The sequence below is a fragment of the Phoenix dactylifera genome, chromosome 1, assembly GCF_009389715.1.
Source record: "Phoenix dactylifera cultivar Barhee BC4 chromosome 1, palm_55x_up_171113_PBpolish2nd_filt_p, whole genome shotgun sequence".
Classification (NCBI taxonomy): Eukaryota; Viridiplantae; Streptophyta; class Magnoliopsida; order Arecales; family Arecaceae; genus Phoenix; species Phoenix dactylifera.
Genome location: NC_052392.1, coordinates 8179439 through 8198284, shown reverse-complemented (window position 1 = coordinate 8198284; position 18846 = coordinate 8179439). Strand labels below are relative to the sequence as shown.

General features: G+C 42.7%; 1 protein-coding gene across 1 annotated transcript; it reads left to right on the top strand.

Annotated features, from left to right (window-relative positions):
• The first annotated feature begins 2499 nt into the window (after positions 1–2499).
• On the top strand, positions 2500–6860 carry LOC103699317 (protein SUPPRESSOR OF MAX2 1-like). The gene is made up of 3 exons (XM_008781350.4): positions 2500–4122; positions 4626–4899; positions 4985–6860. The coding sequence occupies exons 1-3, from the start codon at positions 2876–2878 to the stop codon at positions 6617–6619; spliced, it is 3156 nt and encodes a 1051-aa protein (XP_008779572.2). The 5' UTR covers positions 2500–2875; the 3' UTR covers positions 6620–6860.
• Positions 6861–18846: the final 11986 nt, after the last annotated feature.

Genomic DNA, 18846 nt, shown 5'->3' with positions numbered 1-18846 from the left:
TTCTGTAGCCGCCTCCAAGCCCTTCGATCATTCCTCGGGGACGCAGTGGAAGCAGTAGCCCTGCTCTTTCCTTTCTTGCGATGGGCCACGGCCTGATCCAATTTCTCCTCTGCCACGAGCCGCAGCCTGGGCCTCCGATGAGGGGAGGGTCAGAGGAGGAGGAGTTCTTGGAGGGAGATGGGGCTGCAAGGGTGGATGGAGAGGTGAGAAGGAGATGAAACTTACGAGATGGGCAGGGCCTTGAAACTCACGAACTCTGCCTCCATCTGCCTGCATCCATGGTCGCTCATCTCGTCGGACCATAGTCCGCCCGCCGCCACCGCCACCGCCGTATCCTCAGCTCGGAGGGATAGAACACCTTTCCCGAAGGCACGGGGTTATCCTCGAAGCTCGAAGGGGGAGGGGGATCCGAAGCTCGGTGGGGGCTTTGGGGGGAAAGGGGTAGCCAAGTTGGATCGAAGAGGAAAGAGGAGGGATGGGGTGGGCTGGGATGATGGCGGCTGGGTGAAAGGGTTGGGCTTTGTTCTCCGCGTGCGAGAGAGAGAGAGAAAGGCAGGGGGATTAGGGAGGAAAAAGGCAGAGGATTGGCTTTATTCCCTTTTTTTTTTTCTCTATTATGCTTTAAAGTGTCGTCTAATTTGAATTTCATCCGACATTATAAAAAAGCACCGACCAATTTTATCACCGCTTCGAAATTTGGTGGAAAAGAATCAGACAAGTTCATTTTGATGTAGTGCCTCCACCTGGACTTGTGGAATCTTATCCCTTTCTAAATGCAAAACGACCTGTATTTTTTTTGGGTTGAAGCCATCATTCTTTGCAATGGCAATAAATGCATTTCCATAAATAATTTAACAAAGCCGTATTTCAATTTAGATATTTTAAATGTATATCAAATTTTAATTTAGAGCATTTGTAATGTTATTTGGACTTCAAGATATGCAACTGTATGTGATCCTTCGTAGCATCTTGATGATGTGAACTACTCTACAGCATACCATATTGAGTAGGTGTGGCATTAACTTTTTTTATTCTTTGTAACAAGGTGTCCTACCAACTTGTTGGAGCATTTATCAGAGTATTACTGGACCTTTTTTTTTGAAAGAATTGAGACAATATCACTTATCTTTTATCTACTATGAAATATAACTTGGTATTTCCAAGGCACCATTCCGTTGCATTTGAAATTTTCTGCCACTTGCCCTGCTCCCTCTAGGTAGTGATTCATGCAAATCTAGGTGTCATCCCTTCTTGGGGCCACTTGCGGAATCCTATCTATCTATGCAATGCAAATGGTAGATATTGGTCGGGGAACTTTACAGGAGTTGTCATATTCGAATCCACCCGTACTCTTTGCTAATAGCAAAACAACTAATCAAGCGGTTCCATCCAAAATCCAAATTAAAAGATCAAATGTATACTCAACAATACCATTTGAGCTTCAAGACATGCAATCTTCTATGGTGCCAGAAGGGTCAAATCAACTAGCCTAATTATGAGTCCAGCAACCATTTTCTCCTAGTTACCTTGCTCATAGGAAATGTCATCATCCATCCTAATTAATAGCTATTACAGCAGCTAATTAAGTTGTTAGGTCTGGTTAGTAGATGACTAGAAAAGTGGAACTTTTCGCAGGGAGAGAGTAAATAGGCCGAGGAAGAAGGGAAAGTGGTAATGAAGAAGGTGAGGGGTTTGTAGTAAAGAACAAAAGAGCCGGTTGAACTCGCTGCTGCCTTTACACACCACCCAACGGACTCGAGAGACGCGTAGGAGGGAGGAAAGACAGCAAAAAGCGGGCGGGCGTGCGCGTTATGGTGCTGTGGGACTGCGAATAATGATGCTGATGATTTCTTTCCCCTAGCTTTGTCTTTGGCCAACTTTAGTGAAAACTTGAAAGTACGAAAAAAATGTAACACATACAAATATATATATATATATATATATATATATATTAGATTTGAAATATAAAAAAAGGTACAGAGAAATGAGGCAGTAAAGTTAAACAATTTGTTGGACAAGAAAAGTTAATATAACAATAATATAGTATTGAAAACTAGTAAAGTAATGATAAAAGCTAACCTCAGGAGAAGGCATCAGGAAAGAAAGGCAGATTGGAAGTGGGAAAAGGGCGATGTGGTGACGTTTTTTCAGGCAGCAAAAAGCAGATATTCGTAGTCAATTGTGGGTCAGCTTTGAGTGACTGATTGATAAGGTTGGGAGAGACTAACATTTTGGAAAAAAAGGCTAATTAATTTAATAAATAAGCGAAATTGAGAATTTATCTCTCAGATTAGATTTTTTTGAAAGTACGGTCTAAGAAAACAAGAGCAGTTAGCTAGAACTTGCTTTAAATAAGGTGTTCATAGAAAATATAAAAACTTATTTTTTAAAATATTAGAAGGTTTTAAATAAAACTCTTGGCAGGGTAAACCGAGGCGGAGAAATGGGAGAACGCCTTGCTATCTCATAAATAGCCAAGCAGATATTCTTGCATCTCTCTTTCCACAGCCTAATTCCTTCCTCCCTCTCCTTTTCTCACCAGCTCACGATCAAACCATCCCAACCCCACTCCCCTCTCTCTGCCCACAAATCCCCACCGAAACTCTCCAAAACGAAGGAGGAAAAAAAAAAAATCAAAAGAAAAAACGCGTTTCTTGTTCTTCTTCCTGTGGACGCCCACTCTCCTACCCTCCTCTCTATTTCCTCCTCTTCGAATAACGGAAACAAAGAAAAGAAAACCCCCAGCAAAATGAATGAATGAATCCTTCCATATCTTTCACCAGCTTTCTTTCTCTACAGCCTTAAAATCTAATATATATATATGTATTTAGTTTTCCTTCTTTGAAGAAGTAGAGAGAGAGAAGTAGAAAGAAAGATGAGGGCGGGGCTGGCGACGATCCAGCAGACGCTGACGACGGAGGCGGCGGCGGTGCTCAACCGGGCCATCGCGGAGGCGTCCCGGCGGAGGCACGGCCAGACGACGCCGCTGCATGTCGCCGCCACCCTCCTGGCTGCCCCCTCTGGGCTCCTCCGCCAGGCCTGCGCCCGCTCCCACCCGCTCTCCTCCCACCCGCTACAGTGCCGCGCCCTCGAGCTCTGCTTCTCCGTCGCCCTCGACCGCCTCCCAGCCTCCTCTGGCGCCGATCCCGTCCCGGACCCGCCGCTCTCCAATGCCCTCATGGCCGCCCTCAAGCGCGCCCAGGCCCACCAGCGCCGCGGGTGCCCCGAGCAGCAGCAGCCTCCCCTCCTCGCCGTCAAGGTCGAGCTTGAGCAGCTCGTCGTCTCCATCCTCGACGATCCCTCCGTCAGCCGCGTCATGCGCGAGGCCAGCTTCTCCAGCCCCGCCGTCAAGGCTGCCATCGAGCAGTCCCTCGCCTCCCTGTCCCCCGTCGCCAATTTCCCTTCCTCCGCCGCTACCCCGGCCGGCCTTGGATTGAGTCCCGGCCCCCGCCCCCCCTCCCGGAACCTCTATGTCAGCCCCCGCCTCCAGCAGCAGCAGCAGCAGCCACAGAGGAGGGGGGAGGTGAAGAAGGTGCTGGAGATACTGACAAGAACCAACAAGCACAATCCGGTCCTCGTTGGGGACTCCGACCCGGATGCCGCGAAGAGAGAGGTTCTGCTGATGATCGAAAGGCGGGAACTCGGCAGCCATGCCCTGCCGGCTCTTCAGCTGGCCCAGGTCGTCACCTTGGAGAGGGAATTCTCCTCCTCGGATCGGTCCCTGATCCCCTCCAAGATCAGGGAATTGGGCGGCTTGGTCGAATCCCGGATCCAGGCTTCCGCCATTAATGGCGGGGGAGGTGTGATTCTTGATCTGGGGGACCTGAAATGGCTGGTGGAGGGCCCCGGTGGGTACGGGGAGTCAGTCAGCTCAGGCCCAATTCAGCTGCAGCAGCGGCAGGTCGTCTCGGAGATAGGCCGGGAGGTGGTGGCGGAGATGGGGAGGCTTCTGCAGAGGTTTGGAGAGGGTAGCAGTAATGGCGGACGGTTGTGGGTTGTCGGGACGGCGACTTGCGCAACATACCTGAGGTGCCAGGTCTACTTCCCCTCCATGGAGGTTGAATGGGACCTCCAGGCCGTGCCCGTCGCACCAAGATCGCCGCTTACCGGTTTGTTCCCGAGGTGTGAATCGCCTGCACTCGCTCCCTGTTTTGATCTTCTTCATTAGCCTTTAGTTCATGCATGGTTTTGGTTTTCATCTCTACTTTATTGCTGCTTGAAACGTAGCAGGATTTTTTGTCGAATGGATTCAGTTGCTAGCTGATGCTTTTTTGACTCAATCTAAAAGAAGGAACAAGAAATCCTATATAAGAGAAGGAAAAGGAAAATCAAAAACATATAGGGGCTTGCTTCATTGTCGGGACTTTTTGTTTTTTTGAAAAAAAAAAGAAGAAAGACGACCAGAATCAGTGCAGGTTCTTTCGAAATTTGCTCGTTGATATGAAGCTAATGGTATTAGGAAACAATTTACTGTTCATGGGTCAATTGTAGGATACAAATTTTCAGACTGCTTTGCTGCTCTGCTTCTCTTCCCCTGTTTTTTTGTTACTCATTTGATTCCAAGAGAAGCATGATGCTTACAAAGCTTAGCGGCACTGATCTATCGTTCAACTGTGACGTCTTAGATTTGGAGGCAATGGAATTCTAAGCAGCTCAGTCGAGTCTCTCTCGCCATTGAAGGGTTTCCAGCCCATGAGCCTGGAGCGCACCAATTCCTCCCACCAAATAAGCCTCTGCAAACTTTGCAGAGAGAATTACGAGCGTGAGCTCGCCAAGCTCGGAGCCAGTGAGGTCGAGAAGTCCTCAACTGAATCCAGACCAGAAAGCAGGCAGGCATTGCCTCATTGGTTGCAGCTTGGGACACCCAGCTGCACAAAGCCGACATCAGACCAGCCTCAGGTTTTCATGCATTGCCACACTCTAATCCATGTTTATGAATCGCACCTCCTAAAATATTTCTAAAGCTGCAGTTTTTTATCTACAGACCAGGGCGCAAGAGCTCAGGTGGAAGCAGAGGACAGAAGAATTGCTGAATAAATGGCGGATGACATGCGTCCGCCTCCACCGGAACTCCCACCCGCCGGCCGCCTCCTCCGAGAAGCCTTTGGCTCCCACTTTTCCATTGCTAAGCGCAAATACCCCTAGTGTTCGTCCCCAACAAACTTTCCAGACAGGATCAACGCTTTCTCCTCGAAGCATCGCCCCCGTTCAGATGAGCCGCGATCACGGCCTTCAGATAAACTCATCGTCGGAGCGCCCTATGAGCCCGCCCGGCAGCCCGGTGAAGACTGACCTAGTTCTCGGGCAGTCGAAGGCTCTCGGTAACTCATTGGAGAAAACTCATAGAGAGCGTGTCAAAGGCTTCCCAGGGTGCATGCAGGGTCCGATCCCCGACCAACCGAGAGATAAAACAGTAGGCAATTCCGAGACCGATTCTCTCAAGAGGCTCTTCAAGGGCCTAATGGAGAGTACTGAATGGCAGCCTGAGGCGGCCTCTTCAGTCGCCAGTACTGTGATGCAGTGCAGGTCTGGCAATGGAAAACGGCGTGGCCTTGGACCCAAGGCCGATACATGGCTACTGTTTCTCGGCCCTGACAAGGTTGGGAAGAGGAAGATGGCTTATGCCCTGTCCGAACTATTATATGGCACCGGACCGATCACCATTGGTCTCGGCAGCCCACGAACTGAAGGCGGTGATGGAGAATCCAACGCGAAACTCCGAGGTAAGACAGCGCCGGACCGGCTCGCTGAAGCCATCCAGCGGAATCCATTCGCCGTCTTTGTGCTCGAGGACATCGACTATGCTGATACACTGGCTCGGGGAACCATCCAGAGAGCAATTGAAAGAGGCCGGCTCCCGGACTCCTACGGCCGGGAGGTCAGTTTGGGTGGTGGGATCTTTCTCCTCACCTCCAATTGGTTGCCCGAAGAACTCAAGAGGTCGCAGGATTTCCTTCTCCGGTGCGAGGAGAAGGTATTGGACTCGGTAAATTCAGGACGGCAACTGGAGTTCTCCCCAGGGGAGAAGACCGGAAAGCGTCGAGCGGATTGGTCGCTGAAGGATGAGCGGAACACCAAAGCGAGGAAGGAGTCTGCTGGACTTGTCCTGTCGCTCGACTTGAACTTGGGCGTTGGCATTGATGATGATGCTTGTGAGGGCTCCCGGAACTCTAGCGACCTCACGGTGGAGCATGAGAACGAGGCAGAACGGCTGGCCGTCAGGTGTTCGACGCCATCAAATGCCACAGAGCTGATGGAATTGGTCGACAATGCCATCGTGTTCAAGCCTGTTGACTTCAGCCCAATGAGGAGGAGGATCTCAGAATCTATCACCAAAAAATTCAGGGAGATCATGGGCGATGGGCGATCCATGCAGGTCGATGAAGACGCGCTCGATCAGTTGGTCGGCGGAGTTTGGCTTGGCGGAGCCACCACCGCTGCATTCGAGGAGTGGGCGGAGAGGGTGTTGGTTCCCAGCATTCAACAATTGAAGAACAGTTCGAACGACGGAGCTACCGTGCGGTTATCGTCGGTGAAGACTGGTGCTCGAATGCAGAGGGGTAATGCTGCCGGAGATTTGCTACCGAGCTCAGTGATGGTCAATGTAGATGGGCTGTAGAGGGCATGATTGAGGCACAAAAGTTTGTCAGGGAGCGATTTGTAAATATATGAGGGTAGAAATCCGAGTGCTAACCAGCGATAGGTTGGGAAGGGGAAATTTTAAGTCATATAGTTTAAAATAAGAATATAGATTAGAGGAAACTTATTTTTATGTGCATTATTTATTTTAAACATCACTGGTCCAATGTTATAGTGATTTGTGCTGATGGTTAATAATAAAATGGAACGACTTTTAACTATACCCGTGTCTCATGCACTTTGGATACAGAGGGATCCTCCTGTCTGACACGTAGGTATTTACGTGGATGTAAGTAGAGTAAAGCTGGTGCAAGATCCCATGCTGGGTTGTTGGATTATTTAGAGAACATCTCTCTCTTTCTCTCTCTCTATTCGTGGTACTTTGATTGGGATATGAATGGTCCTCAAGGAAATTTTTGATTGATTAGATGGTTGGGATCAATCAATCATGAAAACTGTCGTCATTGTGCCCTCAACAGTATAAATGGTGACATCCTAACCAAATGGATACTCTTGTTATGGATTGATTAGTAGAGCCTTGGAGCTAATTATTCCCATTTGGGCCCATCAAAATATTCTTTGACGTCCGTGCTTCTAACTCATTTTAAAACCCCAACCATCTCTCTCTCTCTCTCTCTCTCTCCTCCTCCTCCTCCTCCTCCTCTTCTTTTCTTTTCTTTTTTTTTTCTTTCTTTTTTATAAAAGCGGCAATTTATATAACTTTAATGTGAATACATCCTTCCAAATCAATAGAAAGTAAAGAATACAATAGATAAGGAATATCTCCTATAGAAGTCGAGAGGAACTTCCCAAAGTGCCGGACGACGAAGGAAGCAACCCAGTCTGCTGGTCGGTTCGCCTCCCGAAAAATATATACTACCTAAAGATCACCCATCTTCCAAACCAATCTGTGAGAAATCTCTCTCTCTCGCTCGCGCGCGATCTATCACTACTTGAAGCTATGTCCATTGCTTTTTCTTGTTTTGAGAGGATATACCCATTAGTTTTTCATAAATAAGACAATGTACAGTATATTCTAACCCATGCACTCATAAATCAATATTTTTAAACTGGTACAAGATATTGACAGCAAAATGCATAACAAGAAAACTAGACTTCTAAACTTAGCATAAATACTGAGTTAATATAGAACATATTTGATTGAAAGAGTTAGACTCTGAAATAAAAATAGGAATAAATGACTACCACTCCAACCGTTTGATTGAGAAAAGTCCCATATCCATTCTCATTCTGGATAGAATAGAAATATACCCCGATCCTAGCTTTCCTCTCGGATCCTATTTTACTAAGTTTACTTAAAAATATCCCTCAATCTAGTTGATTTTCCAAAAATATTTCTATCGGCCATTTCACTTCTGATTCCAATCACAAATCAAATGTATCGGAGAATATGGTCATTCCGATTCTCATTTCAATCCATTTCGATTCTGATTTTCAACTACTAACCAAACATATAGTGTCAGATGATAAAAAAATTGAGGACAGATGGTTAACAATGTTCTTTTGGACATCCTACTTGTCATGCTTTAACATGGATTAGATGGTGTGGAGGAGGATGACTTTTATGCAGTTTTTATTTGTGACATTCCCCATCTATAAACTGCATAATGGAAGCCCAATTTCCTCTCTCAAAGTCATTAGGGGCTCGTTTGGTTCGCGAGATGATTCCTGGGAATCAGATTCCTAAGAAGAGGATACCTAGGAAAGTACTTTTGGCATGTTTGGTTAACCATGGGAAAGTGACAAATTTCCAAAGTGCTTATGTTTGGTTGACCATCCACTTTCCTAGGAAAGTTAAGTATAATTCCTATTATGCCCTTAATAAAAATTAGGTCTTTAATGCCTCTTTAATGCTTCTTTAATGCTGAAGGGTCTTTTTGGAAAAAAATAAAAAAGGAGTGATTCCCACCTCATGGGAAAGTAACTTTCCCATGTTTCTCATGGGAAAGACTTTCCCATGAAGGGCTCGTTTGGTTCGCGGGAAGTATTTTCCCTCCTAGGAATATGATTCCTGGGAATCAGATTCCTAGGAAGAGGATACCTAGGAAAGTACTTTTGACATGTTTGGTTAACCATGGGAAAGTGACTAATTTCCAAAGTGCTTATGTTTGGTTGACCATCCACTTTCCTAGGAAAGTTATGTATAATTCCTATTATGCCCTTAATAAAAATTAGGTCTTTAATGCCTCTTTAATGCTTCTTTAATGCTGAAGGGTCTTTTTGGGAAAAAATAAAAAAGGAGTGATTCCTACCTCATGGGAAAGTAACTTTCCCATGTTTCTCATGGGAAAGACTTTCCCATGAAATGTGGGAATCATATTCCCATGGGAATACCACTTTCCCATCTCTCTCCTTTGAAAACTCCAACCAAACAAGAGGCATTTCATTACTTTTCCGTTGACCACACTTTCCCCCCTCATTTTCCTGCGAACCAAACGAGCCCGAAATGTGGGAATCATATTCCCATGGGAATACAACTTTCCCATCTCTCTCCTTTGAAAACTCCAACCAAACAAGAGGCATTTCATTACTTTCCCGTTGACCACACTTTTCCCCCTCCTTTTCCTGCGAACCAAACGAGCCCTAGATCTTCACCACTCACCTCTTTACAAGAGCCACTTCCTTAGCCTGACTTAACATTCTTCTTAAGGTATCCATATATCCTCTACCCACCAGCTATTGCAAGTAAAATATCAATTCTTGTTTTTAAAAAAAAGTTGACTGGCTGTTAGCCCAAAGCATAAACCTAATGCCATCTTTAAATTAGAAACAAATCAACAATGATGAAGCCAAGACAAAAAGTGCTTAGCTCTTCCACACCTAGCCAAAAAGGGAGCGCTTGCAATGCATGCGTCTCTTCTTTTTGCGGGTACGGACCCGCGTGGAGAAGGGCACTAACTAATCCTATCTCTCTCTTCCCACTGGCTGGAGTCGCCTTTAAAGATTCACCTTTTCCTCTCAAACCAAGTGACTACATTATATCAGCTCCAATGTTTATCTTTCAGGCCTCAAACATGGGAGAGTGTCTCCTTTCCCTCCCCTTGAGTTATTCCAACTGCAACAGACGCATTCGTGAGTAATGTAGGATTATATTATACGGGTAAGTAGGGTTTGGTGACCCAACTAATATGTTATTAATGAAATGTTAGTGTAAGACAGTGAATAGCATGTTGTGGGCTCTACAGAAGAGCACGAAAGGAAGTCCATTAAGTTGGCCCTTGGCTTCATGTAGGACAAGCATTAAGAGAAAGGCAGAGTGTTGGGTTGTGATAGCACCATTCTTCAGGGTTTAGGGATGTTTAGGGAGTAAAAACAGGGCCAAAATGGGTGCACTATTGGTTAGGTAAAATGCAACAAACTTTCCCCACAAAAACCTTTTGGCATGCAAACACCACTGCGTCAGACACCATTGCCTTTTTGCACATTCTCTCCACATACATAGCAATTAATATTTGTTAAGGAGGGTATCCGAACAAAAATCATATGAGACGGGCACTATAGAATATCAAATGGGTCCGCACTCTCATGCTGCCATATTTTCTCTAGCGTTCATCTTTAAAGCGGAAATCCAAAAGTCAAATAAGAACATGACTCCTTTTACTAAGGTGATCCGTCAATCCTATAACTTAAAAAAATAAAAAAGAAAAAAAAAAATACATGTGCCAAGAGAGTCGCCCGCAAAAAAAGACCATCCACATCCTTTTTTTTCCCCGTCAAGTCTCTTCATCTATCCTCTTCCTTATCAAGTCGACATCCCACCCTTGAGATTTTCCTTCTCTTTTTGAGTCTCTTTCTCCTCCTCCAAATCCTTCTTATCTTTTTTAGGATCTTTGCACTTACAAATTCATAGAATCCAAAAAATCGTATGCTTATAATTTGTTTTATTAGATAAAGCTAGAAAACTGTGTACATGTACCGATGAACACCATGTTCTGAAAACTATATATCAATTTGCCTAGAAATATGTATTGGCTTGTTAGATAACTAATTTGCTTAGGCCCTGTTTGGGGGAGCTTTTGGAGGGCCAGAAAGCACTTTCTGGCCCTCCAAAAGTACTTTTAGATGAAAAACTGTGTTTGGTAAATTTTTCAAAAAGCTGTTTCAGCTTTTGCGGGAAGCTGAAAACAGCTTTTAGGAGGAAGCTCCAATTTGAAGCTTTTGGAAGGAAGCTGTTTCAGCTTTTTCGGAAAGCTGTATTTTTGACAAAAATACCCATATTAAAATAACATAATTACATAGTTTGTCCCTTTATAAATCTAAAAATCTGCTGTAGCCAAGAACCCTAGCCGTCAGACTCCCTTCCGTAAGAAAAAGTATTTTTCTTTTCAATTTTTGTATGCATCTCTTGAACCATATTTTAGAAGAAAAAAATTTTAATCCTTTTCCATACCTTCCAAAATCAATCTATTGTTTTTTTTTTTTATCATCAACCTCGCGGCCCGCGCTGAGGTTCTCCTCGAGCGTGGACCACGAAGAAGAGCCCCTGGACCGCAGAAAATTATTTTATGGGAAATTATTATGGAAAATTATTTTATACTAATAATTATAATATTTTATACCTTTATTTTTATTATACTATAAATATAATATCATATTATATTATATCATAATACATTAATATGTTATATTAAATAATTTAATATTATGTTATATTATGAAAAATTAATTTATACTAATAATTATAATATTTTATACCTTTATTTTTTTATTATACTATAAATATAATATCATATTATATTATATCATAATACATTAATATGTTATGTTAAATAATTTAATATTATGTTATATTATAGAAAATTAATTTATACTAATAATTATAATATTTTATACCTTTATTATTGTATTATACTATAAATATTATATTATTTTACATTACATTATAATACATTAATATGTTATTTTAAATAATTTAATATTATGTTATATTATGAAAAATTAATTTATAATAATAATTATAATATTTTATACCTTTATTATTGTATTATACTATAAATATTGTATTATATTACATTACATTATAATACATTAATATGTTATTTTAAATAATTTAATATTATGTTATATTATGAGAAATTAATTTATACTAATAATTATAATAATTTATACTTTTATTATTGTATTATACTATAAATATAATATATATTACATTATATCATAATACATTAATATGTTATGTTAAATAATTTAATATTATGTTATATTACCAAATATTAATTTACTCTAATAATTATATTACTATTATGCTATATTAACATAATATTATTTTATATTACAATAATATTATACTATATCGTATATTTATGTATTAATTTAGGTTATGTTTTATTATGTTATGTTGTATAATACTATGCAATGTCCTTTATGGTAATTTTGTCATACAAAAGTACTTTCTCAGTTTGTTTACCCAACATAAAACAAAGTACCACAGCACTTTACGAATGTAGTTACCAAACAGCAAACAGCTTTTTATAACAGCTCTACTTCAGACAGCTCTACTTCCAACAGCTCTACTTCCAACAGCTCTACTGCCAACAGCTCCCCCAAACAGGGCCTTAGTGTGTATCATCTGACCTTATAGTATGTGCTAATAAAACGCATATGCTAGAAATGATGTATCGATTTACCTAGAGGTGTGTATTATATCAGTGTTCAGTATGTATCAAATAAGCTAAACATATATATTAGGAAGTCGGCGAGTATACATCACCGGCCATATAGAAAGAGAGAGAGGGAGAGGGACGTAAAAAATATGTGAGGATGCTACAACTAAGAGATGGCGTTTTGGGCATTTCAATGTTGTTTCTAGGGTGGGGTTTCAAGAGTTAATATGTTGTTCAAGTTTGGGAAGTAGAAAGTTGTCACGGTCAGCCTCTCTTGGACGTCTGTTGAAGACATTGAATGTTCCCTTAATGCCACTTAAACATTGCGTTGAGATCATTCCCATCATCTTCTTCATTTCAAGGTTGGAACCCTATATCAAGAGGTTGCAAACCATTGAGATAGCTAGTTCTAAAGATCCAAACCTATTGTCCACAACTCTATCATGACATCCATATATGCCAATCTTAAATTGAAAATTGCTAACGGAACGTGGTCAATTTTGACAAGTTAGTCATTTTGGTTCAGACTTGTTTCACCTTAGCAGCATGTTGGAACTTGGATGAAGTGAAATATATGCCAATCCATTAGTATGTATTCCACTGATTAATCATTGCTTGGGCTTTGGAGCTTGGTCATATAGATTGGATAATTTACTTTGCTCACGGATCCGGTGAGGTTCCCATCATATTTTGCTGTAGCCACTTCTCTTGCAAATCATGATGTCGATATGTAGTTCAAACATCAAAATCAGTTGTCCTGCTTTGATAGAACCTGTTGATGATTCCATGGTGTTTCTGATCCCCTCCAAATTGCAGTTCATGTCTACAATTCAAACACTGATTGACTGCATTTCTTCAAAAGGATCTATATATACCAGTTCTCACTGACTTTTAATGGACGCAGCTTCCAAATCTGCATGACGAAATATATAGTTGCTTAGCTCAAATACCAGAACCACTTCCTTGTATAAAAATGTGGTATGGGAGATGATGGTGGAAGAATTGTCAAGGTGAATGGGGCATGCAAGAATTGAACCTAAAAGAAAAGAACATATATGTAGGAAAGCCAATAGTGCAGCCACTTAGATGGTATCCTATGTGGCCAATTATACTGAAACTACTTTATAAGACTTTACAATAAATCTTTCTGGTTTATTATTAAATATTTTATTTGCTAACTCTCATGGTTATATTTACGCTCGTATGGTTTAGTTTATTCAATTTTTTTGACCTCATATTTCCACACAACTTGTGGTACATTGTGGCTGGCATTTGAATGAACCTCTCCTTCCAAGGTACCCTTTTAAATTTCACAGGCAATTTTCAGCAACAAGAGTCATGTTCATGTACGTAAATATATGAGCGAAGCAAGCGGAAGTCAGGATGCGTCTGGAGGTTTACATCCCCTTCCTTTTCACTACCATGAATGCTTGAAATGGGGGCACCAGCCATCACTCCGCCGTGAAGCTTGGGCCAACCCCCCGCCCCACACACACACACACACACACAGAGAGAGAGAGAGAGAGAGAGAGAGAGAGAGCGCGACCACTCACCCAACAGTGTAAAAGGTCGGAGCTATCAAACAAGACAAGCCACTCTCCAAGGCTTTATCAAACCAAAAAGCGAAGGGACCCATCCACAACCACTTTCCATGTGCTTCCATTCATTGCCTTTTCTCCTCTCCCTATTTCTCCTTCCTCCTTTCACATTTCGATCTTTTAACTTGGAGACTTCTACTGCCTTGTTCGATCGGTAAACATCAACATGTTTGTTCTGTGTGGGATAACATGGTACAAACCTATGAGTAAATATTTGTTTGGAATATGAATCATCCATCAGTGACTGGGACAATGGCAAAAATGTTGAGTGGATCAAATGGACGTCACACCAAAATGACTTGGAATTTAGTACTCGGCAACCTTGACTTCTAGCCTGGTCGATCGATGCCCATGTGATGGTTGCTGAGCTTGATCTAATTGTCACTTTCTCTTAATTAGCTTCTTCATATTGGTGGGGGAGTTAACTATGAGAGAATGAAGCAATGTTACTAGATATGCAAGTGAAACAAAGTGGGAAGTTAGTACTGCTGAAAATTTTCTTCCAATGAACCAACATTTGCTGTGATTTTTTTTCTTTTTTTTTCGATAGAAAAACCATGCTGTGATTAGTTACAATCATGCAAGGCCCAGACTCTACATGCTATTGACATGTATGGTCGCTTCTATCAGTATGGGTGTAACTTGTCCAGGATTGAGTTGTATATTTCTTGGCCTAGAAAGCTCTTAGAAATTAACTATTTCTTCTTGGGTCTAGATTGGAGGATGCTTGATGTCCAAGCTCAAACCCTACATGTTGCTTGACCTAGCTTAAATTATGATGTACTATGATTTATATAATGACTCCTGAAGTCCATATGCGTTGTATCTCCTGGAGAGGACTTTTCATCCCGCCTGTAGCATAGATCACCCATATCTTGGTTGATTTAAATGCAAGGGTCCACCCCTGATTGTGATCGGAACTGATTGGTAGACATGATGGTGGCAGCCATGCTAAGTAGGGTGACCTTCATTATTATCACTTTAATAGATCAAACCAAGAAGTTGGAAACAGAATACTGAATATATGTGCATATTAATTATTATATACTATTAATTATCAATTTTTCTAGTTTCGTTTCTAGCATATAAAGCCTTATCCTTTGATTTACAAATTTGAAATCGCTTTCAAAATTCTATGTTTAAGTTTTGTTTTAATTATATATGCTTACTTAGTCTTCCGCTAAGAAACTCCGAAGCTTGAACCACGCCCTCCAATCTATGTTAGCCTTCTGGTATTAGACTGAGATCACTTTTAGTCTCTTCTTGGTAGCATTTTTTTCTTTTAAGGCCTTGATTATTTTGTAATGCTGGCACGCTTAGTTAGTATTTATAATTTCCAGTTTGTATCAAATTCTTATTATTGGATAAGTAATAATTAGTTATTATAAAACCTACTTTGCTTTCAAACTTCTATCTGCCTTCGAATTAATCCAAATTGTTTTCAAAACTTTTTTTTTTTTTTTTTTTCAAAACTTTCAATTCCAGCTTCAAGTGTGATAAGGTGTACTGCTTGGAGTCGAACTTTATTCTTCCGCAAGTTGAGAGCAATTATAACTTCTTGTCATATCTAAGGTAGTTTGAGGGCTTGTTTGGGTCCCCCTTGGATTTATGATACCTCAGCTTTCCATGCACTCGTAGGTATCCCTCACCACGCACCCACTGCCCTGGCTGCAAACTTGATCTTGCAGCCATGCCCAGCCAAGATAAAGTGGTTCAATATTTCTGCTACCAACTTGGTTTCCTTTCAATCAGGTTTTACATGTATCCCGAGGGTATTGACGGTCGAATAGTGATTATCAGAACCCTACTGATGGCAGACTGGCCACCATCATCAGCATCATCCAACAATCCCAACTCCCTGGCATCCGGGGCGGCCCAATGCATTTGGGAGCCTAGGATGAACTCTGAGGACTTTTTTAAAATAATAATAATAATAATAATAATAATAATAATAAATTTTTAATAAGTATAAAATATTTTAAAAATTTATTTAAAAATAATCCATCTAGCTTTTTGCGATGCAAAATTATAAAAGAGAAAAAACAAAATTATAGAAATTGTAACAGAATTAGGGGAATTAAACGCTGGATGTTGAAATATAATCAAACAACAAAGGGGGATTAGAAGAATCACACCGTATGTCGTGCCACTGACTCACTGTCACTGTATCACAGACTGACAGACTGGTCTCATAGACAGTAAGACAGACGTGAGGCGGTGAGGGGACGGCCGGGCCCACCGGGGTCACGGGACTACGGGAGCCAGGGCCGGGGAGGGAGGCAAGGAGGTCACGGCCTCACGGGAGTCGGGGCCGGGGGCGAGGAGCGGAGGAGGTCACGGGAGTGACGGCCTGACGGGGTCACGGGAGCCGGGGCTGGGGAGGGAGACGACTAGCGAGAAGGTGGAGATGTGGAGGTCACTGCGGCACTGCCTCACTCGTCACGGCCCACGGGAGGCGAGAGCCGGGGGCCGAGGGCCCGGGAGGGAGGCGAGGAGGTCGTAGCCTCGCAGGATCGCCGGAATGCCGGGGAGGCGGCGGCCGGGGAGGCGCTTAGGCGGAGGAGACGACCTCGCTGGCTCGCTGGATTGAGCCGGACGGGCCGACGGGGTCACGGCCTCACGGAAGCCGGGGGCCCGGGAGGGAGGCGAGGAGGTCGTGGGCGGCGGGACCGCCTGGATGCAGGGACCGTCGTGGGATGCCGGGGGCCGGGGAAGCGGACTGGCGGAGGCACGAGCCGCGGAGGAGACGACCCAGCCACCCCGGCAGTCACGAAACAGAATAGAAGAGGATTGAGGAGTGGAGGAGGAGTGGAGCACGATGAGGATTTTAAAGAGAGCCAGAGAGAAATGATGGGCGATGTCCGATGGGCATATGGGATCAGGATTGAGGAGTGGAGCACCCGCATCTTGTCGAGGTAGCCGTTGGCTCCTGCGGCCTTACCTCTGCTCTACGGACACTGTAGCTAGGAGCGGGAGCTGGGAGGCTAGAAGCCTAGGATGCCGTCGCGTGGGGGCCTTCTCTCGAGCCGGGGCCTTGGGCGACCGCCTAGGTCGCCTAAGGCTTGGGCCGCCCCTGACTGGCATAACCTTGCAGGCATCAACCTCATGAACAGCAGTAGTCAACCCGACGCTTGGGAGTTCACCATCGGCAATTTTTCTAATGCCATGAGCTCACCATCATAACCTTTTGACAGCCCCAGTTCCACCATCAAAAGCTAGCATGCAGTAGCTAGCAGCTCCCAACAAGCAAGGAAAGCTACCTCGATCGAGTGTCTGTGAATTGTGATTCATGCATGCACCTCCAAAGTGCCCTATATCTTACAAGAGCTTGGCCTCAGCAACAAATTAACCTCACCAACCATGAATCCAACCAGCAAAAATGCCAACTTCAACGTCGATTAGCTTGAAGTCTTGAGACGGCTCCAACAAAATTATCGATCAATAGTAGACACAACATATTGTGCCACCTGCAGCAACAACCCTAGTTCAGGCCAACAATGACCGGGAACCCAATGTTCGCTACTCTATGCACTTGAACTAACATAGCCAAAGTGAACACCCTCAATTCACCCCAAGCCCACGACACCACCTTTCAGCAAAAATGGTGCCTCTAAGCCTATTGCTAAAAGCATGGAAGACCCGGTCACAACGGGCCCCACCAAGCAAGATCCAATTTTTCAAGTATCAAGTGTTTGGTCACATTGTTCTGCAGTGTCCAACCTGAACTCTCAACTGGCTACTATCGACCAGGTTGTGAAGAGCATAACGAGATACGTCAAGGTCATAAAGAAGATAAAGAACCTGAGTCTACTCTAGCTAGCAAAAAACCTAATGAGCCACAAGATAGATTTCATATTAATGATGCAAACTAGGATGGCTTCTACAGCCTTGTTCTCCATCAAGTCCTAGCTGCCCCTCGGGAAGAACAGAAGATAGATTGGAGGCATAACATCATCTCCTACCTTTATGTTGTCTACCAGTATTAATATATATGTAGAAGAAGAGAAAAATAAAAAAAGAAAAAAAAGAAAAAAAAAAGAGAAAGAATTTTATTCCTCTATTCAATCACATTCGGTACATCTCAAGGGTTATATATACTCATGCATAGACATCATATAAGAAAAATAATATAGGCTGATATAGGATCATGCTAACAAAGAAAAATACTATGGGTAATACAAGTTATTACTTGACTCCTAAAATTACTCTAATAGGATCATGCTAACAAGAAAAAGTAATATAGGTTAATATAGGATCACGCTAATAAAAAAAATATTATGGGCGATGCAGGTTGTTGCGTGATCCCTAAAATTATGTTAACATCCTCCTTCAAACTTAAATAGTATTGTAGGTACCAACTTGAGTTTGAAAACTAGATCACGAATGTACCCAAAAATTGATGTATTAAATTAAGAGCTGAAATAGCAACTCGGAAGCTGATGTGATAGACTAGGAGCTAACATAGTAGCTCAGAAGCTAATGTGGTGATAGATCAAGAGCTGATATGGCAGCATAAAGCCCGATGTGGCAGAACATAAGCTGTTATAGCAGCTCATAAGCTGATATAGCAGATTAGGAGTTGACATAACAACTCAAAATCCAATATGGCAGACTGATATGTCAAACTGATGTGACAATAAAAAATTTGATATGGCAGAACAAAAGCTGATATAGCAGCTTAGAAACTGATATGACAGATCATGAATCTAACACAACAAATTGATGTGTTTGGCAATGCTGGCATAGTTAACTGGCGCAATAGACTAATGTGTCCATTAACATGACCGACTAACATAACAAACTAATATGCATATCGATGTGTTTGACTAACGCGACAGACGATGCAGCTGATTGGCTTGTCTGATGATGTGGCAACGAGAAAATATATAGAAAATGATAGTTGCAGCGAGGACGAAGCTCAAAGAGAAGGCAACCGAAGATCGACGATTCTCGTGAATGGTGGCACCATGAAAAAGGATCAAGAG